Raw genomic sequence first — 26238 nt, 5'->3', positions numbered from 1 at the left:
GGTCAGGTAAAGTGAAAGATAAAAAGTGGAAATGAGCGGGGGGGGGGGGGGGCTAGAGAGATGGTGCAGTGGTTAAAGCACTTGCTTGAAAAGCTTGATGGCCTGGGTTCAGTTCACCAGTACCCATGTAAGGTCAGTTGTTACCAGGTACAGCATGTGTCTAGAGTTTGTCTACAGTGGCAAGAGGCCCTGGCACTCTCATTGTCTCTCTCTCTTTCTCTCTTTGCAGATGAATAAATTTAAATAAATGAGTAAAGTGGAAATTGGACTATATGACTTGTGAGTCATAAGAGACCTGACAGAGCAGTTGATGGTTCAAGGCAGAGACCTGTCTTCACTGGATCAAGTGAGGATGGAATTGGCGATGTTCATTGCTAAAATACTTCTACTTCAACACGATAAAGTTCACGTGTGTCTCCTTAATGACAATCAGTCTTATTTTTATTATGAATAAATCATGAATGAGTATGCATTTACAAAACATATTTTCAGGGGCTAGAGAGATGCTCAGTGGTTAAGGTATTTGCCTGCAAAGCCTAAGGACCTGAGTTTGATTCCCCAGCCCCCACATAAAGCCAGATTCACAATGTGATGCATGACAGCCTTTTGTTACCTGATTGCCAAACAGGACTAAGGTTGCTACAAACTATGAAAATGAATTAATCATTCAAGTAATAGCTTGATCAAACGTCATGAAAGAGCTCATGGCCTAATGAGGGCGATACCATCCTCACTATGCAATCACAGGGAAGTGCTAGATATACCATTACTTAAACTAGTGATATGTATCAATGACAACAGAGAACTCAGAAGACACTGCTTTACCCTGTGGCAATCTGCCTCTGTTTTTTTTTTTTTTTTAAGCACTGAAATGTAACAGTACTGGATTATAGTGTTTTCCCTGGTTTCATTAAGTTAAATATTAGGGGGCTGGAGAAATGGCTTAGCGGTTAAGGCACTTGCCTGCGAACCCTAAGGACCCAAGTTCAATTTTCCAAGTCCCATGTAAGCCATATGACATGGTGATGCATGTGTCTGGAGTTTGTTTGCAGTGGCCAGAGGTCTTGGCGTGCCCATTCTCACTCACTCTTTCTCTCTCTCTTTCTTTCTCTATCTCATATAAATAAATAAAATGCCTTTATAAATAAAGTAAAATATTAGGGCTGTGGCGATTGCTCAGAGGATAAAGTGCTTGTTGCACAAGGATGAGGACTTGGGTTAGGGTTCCCAGCACCCATGAAAACGCTGGGCATGCGTGGTGGCATACCTGTAATCCCTACATTTGGAAGGTGGAGGTTGGGGAATTCCCTGGCTAGTGTGATAGGCTGAGCTATTGAGCACTGGCTACAAGAGGGAGATCCTGCCCCAAGAAGGTGGAGAGTGATAGGAGACAATTGATGTCCAAGTCTGGCTTTCACACGCACACACATACACACCCGTGCACAGGTGAACACAATCACTTACGTACACACCACGCAGGCATGCACATGCAAACAAATAAAATGTTACAGGCTAATTGAAGTTAGTGTTTTATCTCTCATTTTGTAAACATATGGTGAAAACTATCATTTAAAACATATGCACACACATATATATGTCACAGTCATTAAAAACAAAACAAAACGGACAGCTGGAGAGATGGCTCAGTGGTTAAGTGCTTGCCTGTGAAGCCTAAGAACCCTGGTTCGAGGCTCAATTCCTTGGGACCCACATTAGCCAGATGCACAAGGGGGTGCACGTGTCTGGAGTTTGCAGTGGCTGGAGGCCCTGGTGCACCCATTTTCTCTCTCCCTCTCTATCTGCCTCTTTCCGTCTGTCGCTCTCAAATAAATAAATAAAAATTAAAAAAAAAATGGATACAAGTATGTTAGTTTGACCTCTTTTTCACTTTCTTATAGTAAAATTCTCTTTACTTTTAGTGCCTACACACTTTCTTCAGATTGTATGTTGGAGGATTTGGAATTCATATGAAGAGTTTCTTAAGCTAAGAATTTCTTCCTTACACCATGCTTTGTTTCAGTGTTGGTGTGTTTCCATGTAGTTTGCTACGAAGCACACATACAAGCATCAAAATAAAAAAAAAAAACCTAGGCTTCTTAATCTGAAAACAATTCATATGATTCAAACAGTCATTCCAAACAACCTTGACTTTGTAGAGAAATGTCATGTAAGCCTCAGAATACATTTTTTGCTGTATTATCAGATTAACATGGATCTGCCTCCCTTATGTGCTTCTTTTACTAAAAATTGGGAACTATTTACAGATTTATGAACTCCTAGGAGATTATATAGATTCTCTATTTCTGTAGGGAGTTGTAGGAAATAATGCATTTTACAGTCACAATATGTTTTATGAAAATAAATATTGTCTCAGATTCCTTTTCGGACTGTGAATATGCTCTTTGTTCCCTTAAGTGTCCCATATCAGATGGAATTCCTCTTTTTCAACTCCCATAACTTTTGGTGCACAATAATTTTGACATCTGGAGAAAATTTCTAGATATCAAATTGAAATAGCCTGTGTCCATCAACTAGGCAAAACTGCCACCTACTGGTCGCTGTTTGGATCTGTTTTCAGTTCATCTACAGCTTAACAATGGGGGGAGGGGGAAATCTCTTCTTTAAGAACAGTAAATGTGCTAATAAAAATGAATAAATAAACAAAGATCAGTAAAGATATTTTCAACAGCCATATATATAAAGGAAAATCCCTTCAATTAAACTTTACCCTTCCTAAGTGTCATGTATCAATTTCCTCCCTTGAAAACATTCCCTCCTGAAGGGAGGAGGGAGTGAGGCTCAAGAAGATTCAGGAACTCAACAAGGCCCCCCAAAGCAGAAACAAAGATCCACAAGGCCCCTCCTCAAGGTTCAGAAACAACTTCTGGAGAGACAGACTCTCCTATCAGCCAAGGATGCAGCTTCTGTGTGTCCTGAGTCATCACCTGGGCCGGGGTGGGCATTCAGAGACACAGCCACCTTTGGGGTCAATCATCCTCCTGTAAATTACTCCCCATCCAGACCCCTTTAAGTAACCGCAATAAACTCTTTGGTCCACCAAGTTGGTCTTTGGTGGAATTGCTTCTGTTGTGTGTTGTCAGTGCCCTTGCTGGCGTTGAACAGATGTTTCTCCCGTCTCTGTAGAAGTTAATAAAACACTAAGGTAAACCCCAAACAGCGAATGGCACAAACCTGCCAATAAAATCATCCCTTTTGCCAGCATCTTTGTCCCACGCAGTAATATCAATGATTCCTCCTCTTTCTTCATACAGATGAAAATCAAATTGCTCCCTCCACTGAGGATTCAAAGTTTTTGGCATAATCTGGAAAAACAAAAAGTCATTGTGTTTCGTCAATAGCAAGCTTTAAAAATTAATTTTGAGACAGTAAATTAAATTTTAGATATCATCTGAGAAGTCATAGAAATGTTCTAATTGAACCAAAGATTACAGGAAACTAGAATACAAGGAAATTAGTCACTGATTCTCTGCCATCTCCACTGTGGTCCTAAAGGATGTGTCCAGAAACAATCAAGAGTGACCTCTTTTTATATTTTTTTTTAAGATTAAGTATTTGTTTATATTCACAAGCATAGAAAGAGAGAGAGAGAGAGGGAGAGAGAGAGAGAGAGAGAGAGAGAGAGAGAGAGAGAGAGAGAGAAAGAGAGAGAGAGAGAGAGAAAGAGGGATATGAATGGGTATAGCAGGCATCCTGTCACTGCAAACTAGACACAGGCGCCACTTTGCGTATCTGACTTTATGTGGATACTGGAGAATCAAACCCAGGCTGTCAGGTTTTGCAAGCACTTTTAACTGCTGAGAAATCTCTCCAGTACCTAAAGTTACCTCCTGATTATCTTATATAACAAATGAGAAATAAAATGAGGTAGAAAAGATACTCTGTACATGGAATAACTCACTGAGATCCTCACATGCATTATGCTTGTTTGTTGCTAAGGGAACAATTTATTACTGAGCGGCCACCCCGAGCCTTCTCGTCATTCTACACAATCATCGTTACGCATGGAGATATCATTCATAGTTGGTAATCTTACAGTAAAGGCAGCTGAGGACTCCCAGAATTTTTTTTTAATCATTTACTCTCCTTGATCATTGGTGCTTTGAACTAAGTCAATGAAAAATAGACAGTGAAGGTCTGTGGGACCAGGGGTGGGCGGGGCGGGAAGCAGATGGCCTGGGGGTGATCAGACAAACTTTTACTTTAGTAAAATAGCACTGATGTGCTATCTGCCTTTATTATATAAGGAGGCAAGAGATCATGGACAGAGAGAGTAAAGAGAGGCGCATCTCCATGGTAGGGCTTCATTTTCCTATCTAAAGAGCAGAACTATGAAATAAGCAATCTTTTAAGTATATCAGCCTATGCAAATGGTGTTCAGTGAGAGAAGACAGAAGGGATCACAGATACTTATTGTTGGAAATAGTTATTGCTTTGAAATTTGTTAATAAGCCCTTGGCAGAAAAAATGTGGCATTGGGTGAATGTTATGATAACTCAAATGCCTTACATACACCTGCAGTGTTTTGGGGTGAGGTCTGTTTTACTTATTTGGTCATACAGTGACTGACTGACTTCCCACTTCACATTTAGGACAGGCTTTCCTGTGTGATTTTCTCCAGGTGAGAAATGATGCCTCACTCTTCTGTGTGGTCCTCAGTCGGCTAGCAGTACTCACGACTGAAAAGGAATCAGTTGTGAGATAATTTGAACCACCTTGTGTACTGAAGAAAACTTTCTAGGCTAGAGTGGAACTAGGCAGGGTGTGAACAACAACAACAAAACATGAATATAATGACACCAAGGCAAAGAATTTCCCACTAAAATGGGATGTGGGGCTGGGGGGAGGGGAACGATTCAGCAGGTTTATCTTCTTGTGGGATGAACATATGGGCCAGAGTTTGAGCCCCAGCACCCAGATAAAAATCCAGGGTTGGCGATATTGTGCCGGTAACTCTAGCAATGAGGAGGGTACAGACAGACGGATTGCCAGGGGTCCCTGGCCAGCCATTCTCACCCCAAATCAGTGAGCTTTAGGTTTAATAAGACACTGTGTCTTAGGGAAATAAGATGTAAGAACCCTACATAAGGACACCCAATGTCATCCTCTGGCCACCCACAGACTTGCACATAAGACACTTGTGCACCTGTTCCCACATATATGCATACACTACACACACACACACACACACACACACACACACACACACAGTGAGTATGATCTTTGATTCAGGATGGATAGGATTCTTGTCCCAAGATGTCTATTAACACCAGCTGTAAAAGCATAGCTCAGAATAGTCATCATTGGATATAATACAAATAAATCTGTGCCCAAAATATTGCTGGGGCTACTTTGAATTTTCCTTTTATTACTATTATAAATAACATACTACTTATCTGTGTTCTTATGAAGAAAGCGAGGCGTTCCTCCACAGCCATCACTACGGCTCTGATTCTTCATCCCCTCCTTTCAGCATTTACTGGGTACTTATGGGCCAGGCAGCATTATCTGCCCTTTGTGTGTGCAGCACACATTCATTTCCTGTCAATTACTTGTCTGGGCAGCCATTGCTTTGATTGCCGTTTCTATAGTTGGGTATGTTAAGACATGGAAACAGCACTAAGCATCTTGTGCTATGACACATCCCAGGAACTTGACCTTTGGTTTCCTAAGTAAATTTAGAAACTTACCATTTCTGCTGGTGCCAGAGGAGTAGGACAAAATGACTGAGACTATCATTTAGAGTCTCCGACGGCAGGTGAGGTTACGTGCGTGCATTGCGGACTCTAGCATTGCCGGTGCACGCGCGGAGCACCTCACGTGCAGGCATCCCCCGGGCTCGTTGTGGGTTATTACCTGCTGTTTCCCTTTGGATCCCCACAAGTGTGGTGAGAGACAGTTCCCACGTTACGGATGGAGACATCGAGGCGCAGGACAATAAGATAGGCTGCTCGAGGTCACCAGGTCCGGACACTAACCAACCAACACATTCCCGACAGCGACAGGCGCACAGCAGAGGTACCTTGCTCTTGTACTTCTGATGCCCGAGCCGGAACTTCACGTAGGGGTCGCTCAGCCCATTGGAGTCCATGGCTTTGAGGTCGCGCCCCTCGATCAAGGTGATGCTGACGATTCCTCTCCACAGATGGGACTTTCTGTGCTGGTCTGACAGACGTAAACTTTGGGTCTGAAACTTTGGCAAAGAAAAGATCATTAGGTTATATCTTGAAGTTCCATCCATCTCTCATTTGGACATGTCCTTCTGCCCGCCCCCCCCCCCCCAGTTAATACTTTTGGCAAAGAATAAAAATCAGGGAATTCACGTTTTAAAAAGATAAAAATAATTTATGGAATATTATGATTTAATGATAAAGTGTTTAAAAAAGTTACAAAGTTATCATCTTACAATAAAGTTATGTTAAAAAAGTGATAGTTTTTCTAGTCCTAAAATTATAAGCTGTACTGCCAGAATATTTCAGTCTTTGTATTTCTGCCAAACATGCCTGTATCAACACATATCTAAAAGAAGTATGAATACCAAAAACAACATATAGATTGTGACACTTACTTTTTGATTATTTGAGGTTTATGAAATATTTTTCATGTTATAATGGATTTTATAGATGGCTTTTAGTTGTAAGATTAGTTGCAAGTGCAGATAATTAAAAATCGTTCTTGTCACATTAGGAGATAAATGAGTTTCAGTCATTAAAAAACTATTTAAGGTATCAGAGAACACAAAACCAAACCATATGCTCACCCACAGTACTTTGCTAATGCCTGAAACTAGCATCACAGATATTTTAGATTATTTTTAAGTTAAAAGAAGCCAAGTATGCTTCTTGACTTTTTCTAATTTGTGTATTTTGAACATTTTCTTTAATGTTTTTATTATGATCAATTTTAAATCACGATGTTCAAGCTAGTAACAAAATCAGAATATTTTGAAATTAACCAGTCTACTAAAATATCCATATTTTAAAAAAATTAAATGATAAGTGAAACAAATCAGAGCAAGTGCAGTAAAATATTTTAAAATCTTGATTCAGCCTCAAGTAGCACCTAATCCTATCCATCATGACTTTATAAAGTTACAGTCCTTTTTGGATATCTCCCACCCATATGGATCTACTATTTTTTTTCCATTGCATAAAGCCATGCATTTCAGGGTATTTTTACTAGGTTAGTAAAACACTATGTTCTTCAAAAGACAATATGTAGCTCTGCCATATGAATATCTCAATATATGTGAAGTCTTTCTTAATCACATTGTATGTTTTCCTGGTTTGTTGAACAGCATATTTTGTACATTGTTGGTGTCTTTCTTATGAATATAACACATGTGTCACTTCTGTGAGCCTCCAAAGCAGAGTTTGGTGGGGTTCTGGAGGGCAAGAGATGGTACGTACACAGAGCACCCTGATCTTACCCAGAACTCTGTTCACTTCAGATAGATTGCTCTGCCTATACACAGCCCCCTGGTTTTCTACATGGGACTTGTTTGAACAAAGGGTTTCTAAGATTCAAATAATTGTTTAGAATTTGTCACACCAAGCAATAGCTAAGCTTTACTTGTTTGTTCTTAGATTGTATGCTGTTTATTGACTTGCCAGTGGATTGTGGTGGTTGATTGATTGATATTGGTTGATACCCCCCTCTGCTGCTGTAGACACTGCCTCTAATAGCAGAGTCTAGAGGAGGTTTTAAATTTTGATTCTGAAACTTGTCAAGGAATAGGAGTGACAAAGGAGAAATGAACGAAAAGAAATATTATAGCAAGAAGGAAGAAATAGTTATCGTAGCAAAGGCTAGTGAGTTAGTAGCTGTACATTATACATAGCTTTAGAATTTAAATGCGTGGCTACATTCATTAGCGCATCTGGCTTCCTTCCACCAAACCGTAACTAGGAAGGCAAGGCGTGGGCCTCATTTAGCAGGCAAGGAATTCAAGGTACAGAATAGCTGAGCTAATAAACAGTGGGTATGGCTATAAGCCAGAATTTCTGGCTTTTTCCTTGAGCTTTTACCAAAATAAGTCATAAAGGTTTAAATGTGATTGTGATTTAAATATAAGAGCCCCAGATGATACTTTTAAAGAGATGATATTTTTAAAGAGGAGTTCACTTAATGCCTTCCTTTACACATTTTCTAGAACCAGGAACTCATATCTGATAGTCATATAATAGTTTGGTAAAATCTACACTGCATGTCTTCAATTTCTTTAGTAGTAATATACATGAAACCTTAATTCCTTAATTTGTTTGCTCCCCCCCTTTTTTTTTGTTCAAGTGAGAACATGAATAAGGGAAGAGGAAAAAAAAAATACTTTACCCATGGGATCTTGCATGCCTTTTCAGGAATGATAAGAACTAAAGGGAATCTCTCTACCAATTGCCTTGGGTCATGATGACATATACTTCTACAATCTAAAGGACATTTCCCAAACCACACAGGAAACAAAGGGGGAGCAGGAAGAAGATTTCTTCACAAAAACATGGCTAGTGAGTGGGGAGTTAATAACCTCTATGATGGTCTAACAGGAAGAACACAAAGGGCTCTGAAAACATACTGATCAGATATTTCAGAGGATTTTTTTTTTTCTTAACCAACTTTTGTTAAAAATGGCATACTTGGGCTGGAGAGAGATGGCTTAGCTGTTAAGCTTTTGCCTGTGAAGCCTAAGGACCCTGGTTCAAGGTTCGGTTCCCCAGGACCCACGTTAACCAGATGCACAAGGGGGCGCATGTGTCTGGAGTTTGTTTACAGTGGCTGGAGGCCCTGGCGCACCCATTCTCTCTCTATCTCTATCTGCCTCTTTCTCTCTCTGTTGCTCTCAAATACATAAATAAAGGGCATACTTGTAAAAAGAAACTATAACTCACCCAAAGATTTAATTGGGTAAATGTTTAGTCCTTAAACTGGCGTATATTTTGATTAGATCACAACGAATAAAAAAAATTGAGATAAAATAAAATTATAAGGTAAACAAGGAACATGCAAATGTGGGCAATCAATTTCAGAATCGTTCTTAGTCTGTATTTGATTCACTATGTTTAGGAAAGACAGACACTTAAGTACATTTGTCCTTCTAGGCCCTCTACATCCATATAGTCAACCAGTCACTGAGTTAAGATATTTTCAGACCCACCAATTAAGCAGATCAACTTCTCAAATTTCAGAACTACCTATTACCTTTAAAGTTCAAAAATATTTAAGCAGACTTGTCATTATTCTCTGAAAATACAGAATAACTGCTAGCTAAATAGCATTCTAAATTAAATGCATTAAGTTAAAGGCATTACAAATGCATTGGTCATTGTACAAAAGCCAGGCACAAGTTAAAGTGTCTGAGCACATCTGCTAGGTTATATGCAAGTAATGGGTCAGTTTCTATAAGGGTATCCTCGCAGGAAGATGGAATAGTTTCCTTATCCTGTCAACTCACATCTTTCTAGCGATTTCCATGTGATTTGGGCATGCTGGTACCTTTTCTTTTTTAAAATTTTTTTTAATTTTAATTTATTTGAGAACGACAGGCACAGAGAGAAAGACAGATAGAGGGAGAGAGAGAGAATGGGCGCGCCAGGGCTTCCAGCCTCTGCAAACGAACTCCAGACACGTGCGCCCCCTTGTGCATCTGGCTAACGTGGGACCTGGGGAACCGAGCCTCGAACCGGGGTCCTTAGGCTTCACAGGCAAGCGCTTAACCGCTAAGCCATCTCTCCAGCCCACCTTTTTTTTTTTTTTTTAACCTTTGGTTTTCCAGACTTTTATCTTTGGCCCTGTATCTGTGAAAAACACCCTTCCATTTACACATAGATGGATCTGTGTGTTGGAGGACATGAACGGGCAAAAGTATATTCCATAGACGTGACAACTTCAATTGTGTGAAATAATCATAGTATTACTTGTTTTTAAGACCAAAGTTATAGGGTGTAGTGCTGCAGCTAAAACCCTTTGAAAACCACCAATTTTCATGTTCTTTATGGTGCCTTCAGAGAACTTGCTGCTCTACTTAAAACGTTTGCCTCCTCTGTATAGAAAATTTAGGAATGTGTGGCCCACAGGCCAGTGGCATCATTGCCCCTTGAGAACTTGTCAGAAATTCAAAGTCTCTGGACCCATCGCAGACTCTTACCACCAGGCCCTCTATCTACTCAGCCTTCCCGGAGGTTCTGATTTCAACTCCAGTGCAAGTCCCTGTGCCTACTGGCTCTTTCCTGTTTTAATCTTAGTACTAGTTACTACGGTCATAAATGTTACTCATGCTCTGGCATGACTGTTACTTATGTATTTAAAGTCCTTCCTTCGCTGCACTTCTAAATGTTCTGATCAGGAAAGCAGCTTAATCTGGATACGTGGGGAATTTAAACAGAGAAGTAGGAGCCTACTGAATAATTATGAAATTTAATTGGTTATTTCCCTTTCTTCATGTTTTCTCATTGGATGTATCTAAATAATATGTATTTACTGAACAGTCAACCAACAGGACTTATTGACCACTGAAGGGCAAGCAGCCTTAAACACATCTTCAACAGCCCTCAGCACATTAGTGTATTACACCTGGCCTTCTCTTAGATAGTGTTCTCGGAGAGCAATTGTTAAATTAGACTTCTATTTTATGGGAAAAGGAAAGAAGAAGGAAGAATAAAAATATAATCCAGTCCAACTTGAAAGCAATCAACCAGCCTACAGATGAAATTAAAAAAAAAAATCTTGGAACTTTAAAGGTAGTAGCTCTTCAATTTTAGCAGTCAATGTACTTAAATTGGTGGATTTGACTCTTACTATGTGTCAGTTTTTGTTGAGAAGCTCCCAGTCTTTCTCACATGCACTCCACACGGTTCTCCTGCACATCAAAATTTGAGATCCACTTTAAAAATGAACATACAGCCAACTTGAGAACTAATGTAAAAGTCTAGAGCTAGACCACCCTGAATGTGCCTGATTTCATCTGATCTTGGAAGCTCATCAGGGTCAGGTCCGGCTAGTACTTGGACGGGAGACTATCAACATACACGTTAACAGTATGGATTTCAGTGTCTGATGCAATTAGTCAACAACACATATCTTTAGTGAGGTTTTAGAATTAGTTAGTTGGGACTTTCAAGAGAATATCAGTTTCTTTATACTATTTCTTGAAAAAAATAATTTTAAGATTAGGATGCTTTTCATGTGTTTAATAAAATCAGTTAGGGTTGGGAGTGGTTTTCAGTACAGTAAGTCAGCACTCAGAATACGAAGCTCATGCAAGCTCTGAGGAAAGTAATGAATGGAACGGTTGAACTTACTTGTGCATTCTGACAAAAGGGTTCTGCAGCTCTGCTCTGCTGAAGGCCAGGACGGGAAGAACAGGCCTGCCACATGTTGGGATGGAAATGAATGATCAGAACTGTATGGGAAAGCTGTGTTGCCAGCCTCAAGCCCTCATTTTGTCATGATGTAGAATTATTTTTAAAAAAGTTTGAAAAAATATGCTTTTGTTTCAAAGCTCACTCTCACAAAATTCCTTACAGTACAATAAGGATAAATGCCAATGTAACTGGATGGCTTCCAAGCACCACTTTGCTTTTAGTTGGAAGATGCTGTACCCCAGAGGTTATAGGGTGATGGATCCTGTTTAAGGGACTGTAAGTTTTTGTCAGCAGATGATCAGAGAAAATAAACACAATAAGAGCAATCATGGAAAGAATAATTTTGTCAAGTCTGATGCTATGATCTGGGCATGGTGGCACATGCCTTTAATCCCAGCCCTCGGGAGGCAGAGATAGGAGGACCACCTTGAGTTTGAGGCCACCCTGAGACTCCCTAGTGAATTCTAAGTCAGCCTGGGCTACAGCGAGACTCTACCTCGGAAAACCACACACAGAAGAATTTGGAGATTCTTTTCCAGGGTCAGAACAGTGATGGAGCTCAAGAAAATTACATGTGACAGGTGCAAGCATGACAATGACCACACTGACTCTATACCCCACCTGTGATTCTTTAAAGATGGGAGGAATGCCTCTAAGGTAGTGGAGAGAATTTGTCCCACCCAAAACTACTTGTTGCCTTTGCTGTTACAAGAAAATGAACCTCAAACCAAACCAAAACAACAATAAGAAAGAAAATCCATAAAAGATCTTTTCTCTACTGAAGCCAAGAACAGGAAGAGGCAGATCAATAAAGAAATAGCTGAACATGAAATCCTGGAGAGAAATTGTCATGGTGGAGCCACAAGTTTGTATTAAGGACTTGGAGAATGGCTAGAAAATTCCGAGTGACAGCACTGTGAAGAGATGCGCAGCCTTGACCTCAACAACCTCAATAGGATAAGGACAGTCCGAAAGTTGGGTTGTGTCACATAGAAGGACACATTGTTGGGAATCTGTGATATACTAAAGTTTTCCCATTCCTGTGTTTTGCATGACAAGCATCTCTTTTTAAGGTAAAGCAACTGAGGCCCAGAGAGGATAAAAGCTAAACTTAAGGAGAATTGTATGATGATTGACAAGACTGACATTTGAATCTGATCCTAATTTGTGGTTTTTCTTACTATATATTGTCATTTTCTTTTTATATTTCTTTCTTTTTTTTGTGCAGAACCAAAGAAATTTATGATACCAAAAAAAGGAATTGGTTGCTACAGGTTTTTCTATTGGCTTTGACTTTCATTTAGATGAAATATATACTGGCTATAGATTACTCAGAAATACTAATTAGGGGTTTACAGGAAGTCAAAGAAGCCTGGTGATAATTGCCCTGGCATATATTAGTCAGTGAAGCATGAGAGCTAACTGTTTTCAGTGTTATAACTATCAATAAAGTGACCTAGCAAATAGATTAGGAATACTTCAGTTCTCTAATCCTAGTAAAGAAAATTTACTCATTCATTTGTTTTTTTACAAAATTTTAGCCATTTTATTCTTATTTATTTGAGAGAGAGAGAGAGAGAGAGAAAGAGAGAGAGAATGGGCACACCAGGACCTCCAGCCACTGCAACTGAACTCCAGACATATATGCCACCTTGTGCCTCTTGCTTACATGGGTCCTGGGGAATTGAACCTGGATCCTTTGGCTTTGCAGGCAAGTGCCTTAACTGCTGAGCCATCGCTCCAGCCCTCGTTCATTTTTTTTTTTTTGTGAAAAACTGAATAATAAGAAAATATATTCTATTCATTTAGATCCAGATTTGAAATACATAAAGGGAAAATATGTATTTTTAGATATTTACACTTAGTATTTGGCTAAGGAAACAGGCACACCAGTCTTCTCCCTGGTATGTGCCAATAATCTTTGCCTCCTGGTATCCTTTTACTACCTGCGTACAGCCTAATCCTCTGCAATGAGACCCATCACTGTAAGACTGGAATGAAAGGTTTCTGTGCTTAAAATGAGCAATGTGTGGAGTCAACTTTTTCTCTATTTTCAGCACCGAGGTGGCATGGGCTTTTCTTTAATCAAATGCTCCACAGGCCACTACAAAGAAAAGATAATAATAGCCTAGAATGACTGTTTTGTGCTGTAAAAACTAGAGTGTGGAGCAATTATTAACTTAATCCCAGACACCAGCGTGTCCTGTCTTTTCCTTTTCCTGCAGTTTATTCCGGTGAATTGCACCTCGATGATCCAGTCCAACAAGTAAATTTGTTCTGCAGTCCTTCATCATCTTAAAGCAGGATTGCTTACAGAAAGACTTCCCAGGGCTTTGTGCAAACTGCTATGGTGTCTCCCCTAATAATACAGCTCCACATTCTTTTTTTTTTTTCCTTAGAAGACAGTAAACTCTCATCTCCTAGTTCTCCTAGTTTTTATCCTTAAAATTTCCTTTATATTTCTTATTGCTTCATGATACAATTTGTGGCATAAAGAAGTTATTTGTTTGTTGAAAATGTTTAAAAATATTTTATTTATTTATTTGAGAGAGAGAGAGAATGGGCATACCAGGGCCTCTAGCCGCTGCAAAGGAACTCCAGATGTTTGTGCCACCTTGTGCCTCTGGCTTTACATGGCTTCCAGAAAATCAAACCTATGTCCCTTGGCTTTGTAGGCAAATGCCTTAACCACTAAGCCATCACTGAAGCTCTACTGAAGGTGTTTTAACTATGTTCTTAACTTTGTGGCCAAATGAAAGCTCTTAGGCTTTTATTATGCTGTTCAAAGTATATTCTAGTAGAAAGTCATCATATATATTATAATCTAGTTACATTATAAAATAATCTGCAAAGATTTACTAATTGCACAGAAAAGTAATTTGTGTCCTTAGTTTGACTTACAGAGAACTTTATTTAGAAACTTTTAATTAAAAGTTATTGGTAAGTTTGACATTCTTGCTTTTAAACTTACAAATAGAAATGATTTCTGATCTTTATGGGAAGACACTTAATATATTCTTGAGTTATCCAAGGATGTAAGTCTTTTGGCTTAGGATCACATTCTTGCTTTACAAAGTCAATTACTCTTCACAGTCTAAAATTTGGAAAACTAAACGACTTCCAAGCATACGTTCTCTTGATTCAACCCCAGGCTTATCCAAGCATAACTCCTCGTGGCTCTGAGTTTGTTGTGTGTACCCCTCTTTGCCTGTCATAATCCCTTTCTCCATTTTTAGATGAAGTTGCCTTGGCATAGCCCAGAAATTTCCATTTAAAAAATATTACAATTTCTTTTTAACTCACAACAATTTTTTTTTTATAGGATGGTTTCTTCAGTTAACTCTGTTGTCAGTGTCAAGATACACACTCAGTGCGCAGCACGAGGAAGACACGTGTGCGTGCGGAATATTTGAAAGAACTGCTGTGCGGCCCTGTTTCAACTGGAAGTTCAAAGTCTTTAAAAATTTCTGATTTAGAGTAACCTGATTTGATTTCACATGATTTTTATTGTTTTCGTGAAAAACCTTGTAATTTTTATAAACATTGCTTAATGCTTTGTGTCCTCAAATATGGCATTCACATGAATCATACATGTTATGCTTTAAAAATTAGCATATCACCGTATCACTTTAGTCTTTCATTTTCATTATCTTAATCTTCAAAAAATTAAGATATAGTAAGAATGATATTATCACTCAGCAAATTCTCACTAGGATTTAACTTGACTCAATATACTCAGTCATTACCTCTTGAACACAGGGATCAATCCTTATATATTACGATGATAAATTTCATCACATATATGATATATATACATATGCATATATATTATATATATATATATGTGTGTGTGTGTGTGTGTGTGTGTGTTCTTTTTTCTTTTTAGGTTAAATATTTTGAAGCAATTCCAACAAACTTGCCTTTTTTATTAGTGTGATAGAGTGAGAGCAAGAATAAGAGACAGAGAGACAAAGAGAGAGAGAGAGTGAGAGTGAGAGCGAGAGCGAGAGAGAGAGAGAGTGAGAGCGAGAGCGAGAGAGCGAGAGAGCGAGAGAGCGAGAGAGAGAGAGAGAGAGAGAGGGAGGGAGAATTGGTGCCCCAATGTCTGCAGCCACTGTAATTGAACTCCAGACCATGTGCCACCTTGTGTACATGAGCAGCCTTGCACACTTGTGTCGCTGTACATTTGGCTAACATGGGACCTGTTTTCTTAAGTTAGTTTATGAAATGATAGAATAGGTTTCACTGTGACAGTTTCATACTGTACACCAAGATTTCAAATGAGCTATTTTGCTGTCTCCTCCCCACGGGAAAGCTCCTTTCTTCACTCACCCCTTTAACTGCTCATCAACGTTCCAGGGCTGCTTGGCAAAGGACTGTGGGATCAGTTGTTAGACTTTTGACTATAAGTATGAGAGAGAATACTCATTCGAAGCAGACTGGTCACTGCTTACCTGATTTGTAAATGGGACGTCAAACCCAGTGATTCCTTATTAGAGTAGCAGCTCTATTTATACATGGCTTTTCTTTGGATTAGCAACACAAGCAGTGCACTGATGCTGTCTGCTCTTTGAAACATTTATTTCTATGGCATTATCTGGGTACTTCAGGGCAAGGGTAGTTCTCTGGGCCTCAGTTTCCTCATTAGTTCTGTCTTTGGCTCATCTCATTTCTCACTCATTTCTTATAGTGTTTCCAGCAAAAGACACCCCTCTGCTTTGGGTACCAAACACACTTATCCTTAATCTTGTGTGTTAGTTTCTCAAGATCAGATACTTCAACACTGAGAAAGATCATGAAGGAACTTTGCCCCACGATTAACACCAAAGAGAAAGCCCTGAGGAGTGGATGGCTAACTTAGAAACAAGTGAGAAAAGACGTTGAAAGAGCTCCATCTAGCGGGAGAGCTGGAAAAAGCAGGCAGAAATTACAGAGCTGGCCCTGGTGGCCAATCTTGACTTACAAGGACTCACACCTGCATGCTTGCTGCACAGGGAACAAACTCGACACAAAACACCCCCACGTGCTGTTCTCTTGTAAGGAAGCAAAGGGTCATGTCAGGTTCTATGTGAGGTCATGGAAAGACCCAAATGCAATCAGCCTGTACGTTCACGGACACTAAGTGAGCATATAAGATGAACTACTATTATATCAGCAGAGGTACAGGGTAACCACAGTAAAGACAACCGTGGAGGCAGTGGATAGAGGGGGATGAAGAGGCTCCCAGCATTTGAGCTCACAACAATGAAACGCTGCAAAGCTGTGTGTGTGTTGGAAAGGCAGGGAAGAATGGTTATAGTTTATACTAGCTCACTGGTCAGGGACTAGTTTCATATAGAACCCAACAATATGCTCAGGGAAACTGACAAATCTTTAAAATCTCAAATCTTAAAATAAAAATGTGACTTTCGATCATGAGTTGTTGAGAACAAGAAAGGACAACAGAGAAGCCCTCCAATACAGCAGCTGCCCGGCAGTGTCTATGACTGCGAGACTGTGAGCCAAGTTCGAGTTTTCAAAGCGAGAGCGACTCTCTTAATGGCAAAGTGCTGAAGCTCATTAGTAATAAATTAGTAAATCAGTGCTGCGGACCGTGCAGAATTATAGAAGGGGAAGAAGGGATAACCGCTGGTGGCGCTTCAGTCACCAAAATTTAAATTAAATTGCAATGGCATTGCAAACAAATCCTGTGGAATTTTTATGTTCTCTTTATTAATTTCAAAAGCATCATTTATGTTTACTAAAACATACTTTTACTTTCAAAGAAAAGGCACTGAATATCTAGTGTAGATCTAATATATATATATATGTATATGTATATATTGTTTAAGATCACTATAACAAGTTGGGTGTGGTGACGCATGCCTTTAATCCCAGCACTTGGGAGGAAGAGGTAGGAGGATTGCTATGACTTGAAGGCCATCCTGAGACTACATAGTAAATTCCGGACACCCTGGGCTAGAGTGAGACCCTATCTTAAAAAAAAGAGAGACAGAGAGAGAAAGAGAGAGAGAGACAGAGAGAGAGAGAGAGAGAGAGAGAGTGCTCACTATAACAGGAGTGAATTTTTCTTGAATGCAAATGGAATAGAAAAGATTCCCCTTTTCCAGAGTTAAAAACAAGGAGCCTTAGTGTGCTTTTTATGCAAACTGTCATATTTCTGGAAGGTCTCAGTGGCTCTAGTGCTTCAAAGACTGGAATACATTTCTCCCCATAAAGAACTGCAAAGCCTCCGTTTTAAAAGATGCAAGGCCTTAATGTCTTTAAATGAGGAAATGGAAGCCGGAGAGAAAGCCAAGATGACACAGAATAAAAGTCAACGAGAAGACAAGTGGGAACGTCTCTCTGGGAGACCACTTCAGAACGTGGATTACTTAGTTGACCTTTCACTTTCAATATTATTATCCAGAACTCACAATCAAGAATATTATTATTAAAGGATTTAGACATTACCCTCCAAAAGAAAGACTTCACAGATAAATAAGATCCAAACACTTCATTTTCTGAGAGGTCCTAAAAACAAACAAATATTTAGCTAAACTTTGAAATGTTTTTTTAGAGTACTTAATTAATATTCAAAATCAAGACAAATAAAACAAAAGCAACTAAAAAGCAAAACTCATACACTTTAAGATTCTGAATATATAGAAACTATATTTTTTTGCCTGTAATAAATTAAATTTGTCATATTCATCTGACATTGATGATAATGCTTAGTGAGGATTATTTAAGTAATTTTAGAGTCCACTTACCTGTTTAGTTTTGATTATTCATAAATATATTGTGAAGTCTGATGGTTCATCTCAGAGAACAGAACTATTTAAGCATATTTTAATTTTTTTAAAAAAGCAAAGCAATGGATACTTATTCCTTTTAACAAAACAATGTGTTAACCATAGCCTCTGAGACTGTTTTAAAAGTAGTAGACCCCTTACTTATGAAGCACGTATTAATTAAAGTCCTTAGAAAAGTTCCTATTTTCCTGATGTGATACAATATGTAGACTAGATACAACATGAATGAATGACTTCATGAACTTGAATTTCCTCAAATAATTCTAAAAGAAACATGTACTGAAAGTGGTGGCTATTAAAAAATAGAGGGAGAGGGCTGGAGAGATGGCTTAGCGATTAAGTGCTGGCCTGTGAAGCCTAAGAACCCCAGTTCGAGGCTCGATTCCCCAGGACCCACGTTAGCCAGATGCACAGGGGGGTGCACGTGTCTGGAGTTCATTTTCAGTGGCTGGAGGCCCTGGCGTGCCCATTCTCTCTCTCTCTCTGCCTCTTTCTTTCTCTGTCACTCTCAAATAAAAAAAAATAGTGGAGTTACAGGCTTAGGCAGGGATAAGCATTGGGGGGATTAAGGAGGGATGGGTGTGGTGGAAAGAAGAGCCAATTCTAAGGATATGTGAATAAGCCATATGAAAACGTACTACTTGGTAAGTCAATTAATATATGAATTTAAAAAAAAGTGTTTGCACACAGGTTTCCTACATAGATGAATAAAGCTGTTCCCTGAAGCCCTAAGTTATTAACTGCAAATCCCCGTGCCAGGGATGACCTGTTGCTGAGGGAGGCTACTATTCCTTTGAGACAAGCCAGGCTCTGGGCTGCCCATCATCTAGTGCCAGCTGCTGAAGACACCACACATTTCAGTTTGCAGGAGGTAGAAGAACAAAACTGCAGCTGAGCTAGAAAGTTCCGCCCTGTCAGCCAGCTTTCTTTGTTCTAGAAGGTGCTAGGCAAGAGGCTGAGGAGAAAAGCCATCCATGGACAGTCCTGTCCAGATGTGTACCACGTGTACTCCATAGATTGGACGGGTGAAATGTGCCCACTGGTGGCATAGTGGCATGAATGCCAAGGGATTAACCGAGCACGTTCTGATTGGGTTTGAGTCTGACACTGCAAGAGGGAAGTCGTTTTTGTCACCATACACCTGACCCAAAGTCTATGTGGAGGTCGTAGGTTTAATGGCCAGCATGCCAAATTGTCTTTCAGATATCTGTATTTGTTTCCATAGAGGAGTACGGCTTGAAGCCGGGGTCAAAGAAGCTTCTTACTACAATGGGAAAGAGGTCAGTGCAGAGATGCACAGCTGGAAAAATTGCCAAGAATAAGCGACTACTGTGTGCTCAGCCTCCAACAAGCCTTCCCAAGCACTTCCTCCAAGGTTCCGGGAAGCTCCTGGAAGAGAGGGCCGAAGGAACGTCAGAGCATGAGGTTGGGGAAGAGGGCTGAGAAACACTGCTTTCTGGATATGACATGGTCGTTATGCTCACGAATTTACAACTACTGTGGATTCCCACTCATGATTGAGCCTGTCAATATTTCACTATCAAAGTGGGGATTCATGAGACCTCACACTTCCCAGAGTAACTAGATGCAGCTAGTGGTCGCTGGGAAAGTAGTTCATCAGTGGGGTAGAAACTGGTACAATGCTCATTCCACAGTCAATAACTTCCCACCCAGAATCGTCAGGCAATTCCAATTTACCTCAATGGGCAGAGAAAAGGCATGAAAGCCAGATAAGGAGTAATGGGGAAGAATTGACTAACGTGGGTCCTGGGGAATCCAGCCTCCAACTGGGGTCCTTAAGCTTCACAGGCAAGCGCTTAACTGCTAAGCCATGTCTCCAGCCCTACACCTATAGTTTTCATGGGATACTCCATCACATCAAATTCTAAATAACAACAAATCCCTTAAAAACACTACATTTTTGATGCTGAGGCAAGGGCCTTAAGTGGAATGGTTAAGATTATCTGTAATTACACTGAAAAAAAAAATCCTCTTCTAGAGTTCAGAGAAGTTGTGTTATCGGTTGTAATTTCTTTTAACTTTGATCTGAAAATATCTTAAAATTAATCAACATGTTTATTAAACTACAGAAAAAAATTAAAAATATATTTGAAAATTAGCTCTTGGAGTCTTCTTATACAAATAATTTCACTTTTTATCTAGAGGCAGTAATGCAAGTTATAAATACATACAAGTTTTATCTTAATGCAAAACAAAAACTTTACTTCTAGATTCAAGATAAACATTTGAAATTATTTTCAATCCACTTATAGCTTGAGGTGTTTTAAGGTGTCTGATATTGAGGCTGTACTAACCTTCCAATCTACATCAACTGAAGGCAGACGTTAGGGGCCTTACTGTATATCAAGTATACAAAGAAAAAAGGAGATTCATGAATTTGAGGACTGAAGGATGTTTATCAACACTTAGGACAAAAGTTTCTCAGTAAAAAATTGAGAAGAAAATATTAGTGACATTTGAATCCAATGAAGTCCCTTGGTGGTACTTTTTATGCCACATTTAATTACATCTGTAATTCACCAACTACAATTTATATTTCAGTGTGCAAACCACATTCTTATGTAAATTTAGGCTTTTATTTCAAATGAAACAATTTAATTTTCTTGTGAATTCCAGTGGCATTTATTGCTCTGCATGGGCATGAAATTTACAATAGAACAGCCAAGGCTTTCTTTTCACCAGACTTTATAATGATAACAAGACTACCAATAAAAACACCAATACTACAGTAATAAGTTCTAAACACAAGTGGTAATTTCAAGTGTGGAAAGCAAGAAAAGCAGTATGAATGGTCCATCAATTCTTGAGAGAACTTGGGCTAGACCATAATTTTACATACTCAGTACTACTTCAGTCCCCCTCAAGATAAAATACCAAGAAGTGAAGGAAAGCTCCACTGTAAGAATGCTCAAATTTAAAAGTAGCATTGCAAGAAAAATACAAAACAAAAACAAAAACAAAACAACAAAAAACAAAAACCAGCCCTGTGAAATCAATTTGGTAAAACAAAATCTTTAACATTTACTTGAATGATTTGTTGAACTGTTTCCACTGAGATTTTTTTTTAAAACTTCTTAAACCAATACAATCCCTTGATAGCATATTATTTAGATCAAATTTTGTCTTCAAAATTTTTTCCTACAAGATGAAAAATCAAAATATAAGCTTAACAACCACACACTTCTCCCAATTCAATTACTTGCTTTTCCATTTTAGAAATTAAAGCCATATCATTTTTTTTAAAATAGAAAGGTCTAAAAGTTAATACTTCTTTCCTCAGAGAAATAAAACTAAAGTGCAGAGCTTTTGCCCTAGCAAATGAATATGACAACAATTTTCAATTGTACATAAAATAAGTCAGAGAAATATCTTTTTCATTAGATGGAACAAGGCTTAGCCACTGTGGTAAGTTTGAATGTATGGATGCCAGTAGACTCAGATGTTTCATTAAAGCTTGTAACTTGGATTTCCAGCTGCCTGGCTGGAAGAGGTGTCACTGTGGGCAGAGCCTGCTGTCCAGCCCTAAGGTGTGTTTGGGGGAATTCCCAGTCCAAAGGCATGCAGAGCAGTCTGAGCTCTGTCTGGGTCCCTCTGTGATTGTGGTGCTGACTGGTGGTGTCTGCTTGGACTTATGAGTGAGACCCAGTTTCTTTCATCACTGATGGATGTTCCCCTCACATCTGTACACTGAAATAAACCCTTCCTTCTATAAACTGTGTCTGGTTTGGATGTTCATCCCAGCCATGTGGAGCTGATTGCAACAGCCATAGATATCTTATTAAAAGTAGTATTTTAGGGCTGGAGAGATGGCTAAGTGGTTAAGGCACTTGACTGCAAAGCCTAGGGACCCAGGTTCAATTCCTTACTACCCACATAAGCCAGATGCACATGAGGGCGCTTGGAATCTGGAATTCATTTGCAGTGGCTGGAGGTGCCTGTTCTCTATCTTTCTATCTAATAAAAAAGTGATATTTTAAAATTAGCTCAAAGTTGTACAGGCTTTTTAACTTAATGCATGTTATTTAATTCAGCATCCCCCCCCCAAATATCAGAACAATGCAATAGATTCGGAACTTTGACCCTTGAAATTTCAGTGTCAGAGTCAAGTTAGCTAACATATGTGGTTATGTGAACCTGATTTTACGTGAGCACAGTTTCATTTCTTTAGTGCCATTTGGGGCTTTTAAAAGATTGTAAAAATAACTAAATACATAAGTATATCAGTTACATGAAATTTCCAGGTCAAGACCGTATCATTGTGCAAGAACACCAGGGCTCTTGGACACTTCTATTCTTTTTTTTAAAAAATATTTTATTTGCTTACTTTTATGAGAAGAATGTCTTATGAGTCTGACCTCCTAGTAATGTTGTCAACTAGGATTTAGGCAGCAGAGTCATTACAAGACTATAAATTTTCATTCAAGAATTTAAAGTACATTAAAATGAATAAATCTCCTAATTGCATTTATCTTATCGACCATTCATTTATATCTATCTTTCTATTATCTATCTGCCTGTCTGTTTACATTTAAGACCATGCAAATCTATGGATCAGTCCTTTGTTCTGTTATCCTGGAGTCCCATTACATTAGTTCTCCCCAGTTGATCATCTAAGGAGGGATATTGGAAAACTAAGTGACACATTTTTAACACTTTCAAAAATGAAGGCCAGTCAAGGCTCACACAATAAGCACCCTAGACCTGAGTGGGGCACAACAAGCATTGTAGACTCTGGTACTTGGTACTACATTTTGCGCCAACTTCTCCTGATTTACTCCCAGACAAAATCATAACATTAAAAAAATTCACAAGAATAGTCAAATAAGCATAATGTCATGGTTATGGTAATCTCTATCATGAATCATAACGCATAAAATATAATTTTATGTCTATGGAGAAATATCATTAAAATAGCAAGGAAAATTCATTCCAATATAAAATTTAATTATGCCTTCATGTACTTTGCGGGATAATCAAATGTATATGTGTTCTCTAAATAAACAGTACAAATTTCAGAAGTTTGGTTAACTGGTGTCAAAATATATGCCTCATCACTGCATCATCATTTTTTTTTACCATTTATTCATTGTTGCATTTTGGAATCTCAGAACTTTTCAATATAAGGTGATTCTGAAGTATTTCCAAACAGGTCCAGGAGCAAAAAGATTGGCAATGTAAGGATTTTGCTTTTTCTGCGTGTGTTTGTATGTGATATGTGTGTGGCTCTGCATGTATGTGTGTGTGTGTGTGTATGTGCATGTGTATTTTTGAAGTGTGAGCATGTGTGTGTTGGAGGTCATAGGATGATCTTGTGTATCATCATTATGAATGCTGTTCATGTCTGGTTTTAGTCTATTTTGTTTTATCTTTCTGAGGCAGAGTCTCTCATTTACTGGCTTTGATTTCCACAGCTCGGCTAGGCTAGCTGAGTAGTGAGCCTCAGGGATCTTCCTGTCTTCACACTTCCAGGCCCAGCACTTCACACGGGTGCTGAGGGTCAAACATGGGCTCTCACTCATGCAAGGGAAGCACATCACTGACAGAACACTGTCCGCAATATAAAGTAGGGAATTTAAAATAAAATTGTGCTTACTTCTAAACATGAAGTTTGTTCAAAGACATATGCATAATGACTAGAAAAGGTGCATCAAAGCACAAGCAATTGACCTCTCACAGCTGAGGAGTTCTTTTACAAATCAAGTTTTCATTTTGTACAGCTTCTATTTTTTAAGTCACTTGTTTATCTGGATATGAAGACTTTATAGAAAGGACCTGATGATCATTAAATAGCATCTTTTCCATTATTTGCATGTGCTATACTTAAAGGGTTACTCTTTTCTTCCCCTTTATTTAAGTTATATCACGTACAAGCCACTGATGCATTTTTAATGTGTCGTCCAAGGTGTTAGGTTTAACTACGCCCTGCAGACTCACAGAGTTGAGTGTTCTCTACTTTAAATTAACGATATCTTTGCCCAAAGCCTTATTAAAATCGCATCATTCAACCAATGGATACAGTGTTTTACAGTTCATTATAATTATGAATAGTGATTATAATAAAATCTTTATACAAAGTTGTATTACTAAAAAGAGATAAGTTGTCAAGTGACAGAAGACATAGTCATAATAATAATACAGAGGTCTATATTATATTATTAAAGAACAAGCTTCTCCTTAAGAAAGCAATTATAAAAATGTTATCACTAAGTCTATAAATTCATATATACATATCTTTATTTTTCATTTAATTGAAATAGTAATTTATTGAAAATACATGTTTGTTTACATAGAAAAGGCTGACCTCAAACTTATGATCCTTCTAGATCATCTACTACCATGATTGGCATCATTTTTTTTATTACCTCACATAACACGTAGACAAACTTATTCTTGAGATAATGCACACACATATATACACACATGCTGCATAGTCTCCTAACTGCTTACTATCTGATAGCACCAAATTATTTCATTATTTTGTTTCCGTTTTTTGTTTGACCCATAAAATTTATTCACAAAAGACACATAAATTTTCTCTTTTGAGCTCATGAAACTTTCTTGATGAATAATTTAACCTTAGAATAAATTAGCAGTGATAAGTTACTTCTAAAGAATAAAATATTGCAATAACTCAAAGTGTAACCTGTTCTTTCCCAAAATGCATTTTGTATGCATACATTTTATTTTTTTCTCTTCATAGGTAGGTATATGTACACCTTTTCAGACTAGTTAAGCGTTGATGATCAACATGCCCACAATAACATAGATACTATTCTTGAGTAGGATTTATGCATTTTTTCTCCTCAGGGGAGTGATTCTCTTGGTTTTTATGGCAAATACTACTACACAGCATGTGAGTTCCACAAATAATATTTCTTTAAAAGCATTTGTTATTGGCAGTGTATGGTAATCAAGACATGATAAAAAGAACCCCATCACGCAAAAATCAGATGCTGAAAATGATGAGCCAATATTTAAGTAAAAGGAAATTCTGTGAGATGATTCACTTTGTATGGGGGGGGGGGGCGAGCATGTTAAGAAATAATGTCAATTCAGCATTTTCCTCTCTCTAGTTAGATTACTTCTGACAGAAACTCAGTAAAGGAAGGAAAACTCCAGGCTTAGGGAATCTTGAACAACACTATGTTTAAGTCTTTGCTACAAAGTATTGATTCTCAAAGACAGGTTGTATGGCAGAACACTGCCATGCAGAAGGATTCATTCTTGTACATGGAGGCTCCAGAGATAGGAAGATTTGAACCTTGAGAATAGGTACACTAAGTGTATATATGTGCATGTGCATATCTATATATATCTATATATATGTGTGTGCATGTATATATATATGATCTGTTAAAATATCAATATCTGTCTTTAAAAGTACTGCAAATACATTCATCTCAAAATTAAAGCAACAAAGTCCCTTGTAAGACAAGAATCTTTGAGAGGAAGAAGGAAATGAATGCAAAGGGGGCTGCAGTGCCACTAAACAGTGTAAGGTACATAAAGCCACTTCTCCTTTAGTGTCCAAAGAAGTACCATTTATTGGAGAAAAGGATTCAGAGAGCAGTTTCCACTTGGTGGTGTGTGAAGAATGCTAAACTAGCTAGTAATTGAAATGGCTACCTTTCCCTGAACTTTTGATTTAACACATGCTCTTGTATCACTAATAGGGTAAATGGGGTGAATGTTTCAGGGCATAGTGAAAATCTGAATGCATTAGCAGCTAGTCATGATGTTCATATAGACAAAAACAAAGTGAGTGAACTGATGCGAATTCACTCAGTGTTCAGTATCTACATGAGAATTTACCAAATTGAAGATCCATTAGAGTAATACTCTAAAGTAATATTAACACATATACTTAGAGTAATACTCTAAAGTAACATTAACACATACACTAAACATAATAATCTGTCAAGCACTCAAGTGTAAGAGAGTAAACCACAACCTAAGACACAAGCATTTTTGCATCTTTTGTTATAAGCTTGAAAACTAAACCAACCTAAATGCTTAATAATAATTACTCCAAGAATTTTAGATATTAATAA

The 26238-nt window shown here is 38.4% G+C and overlaps 1 protein-coding gene across 9 annotated transcripts in view; it reads right to left on the bottom strand.

Annotated features, from left to right (window-relative positions):
* Mctp1 (multiple C2 and transmembrane domain containing 1) overlaps window positions 1–26238 on the bottom strand; it is a 427275-nt gene that overhangs the window by 205931 nt on the left and 195106 nt on the right. For 4 of the 9 annotated variants that reach the window (XM_045134043.1, XM_045134044.1, XM_045134041.1 and 1 more), the window contains exons 7-10: window positions 17826–17885; window positions 11310–11375; window positions 6041–6211; window positions 3193–3323 (exon numbers count right to left, since the gene is read on the bottom strand). In XM_045134043.1, the coding sequence (XP_044989978.1) occupies window positions 3193–3323; window positions 6041–6211; window positions 11310–11375; window positions 17826–17885 (428 nt within the window). The remainder of the gene's footprint in view (window positions 1–3192; window positions 3324–6040; window positions 6212–11309; window positions 11376–17825; window positions 17886–26238) is intronic. The other 5 variants (XM_004651615.2, XM_045134049.1, XM_045134046.1 and 2 more) reach the window with 2 other exon arrangements.

Source organism: Jaculus jaculus, chromosome 14 (assembly GCF_020740685.1).
Source record: "Jaculus jaculus isolate mJacJac1 chromosome 14, mJacJac1.mat.Y.cur, whole genome shotgun sequence".
In the NCBI taxonomy this organism is placed as follows: domain Eukaryota; kingdom Metazoa; phylum Chordata; class Mammalia; order Rodentia; family Dipodidae; genus Jaculus; species Jaculus jaculus.
This window is presented reverse-complemented; position numbering and strand designations above follow the sequence as displayed.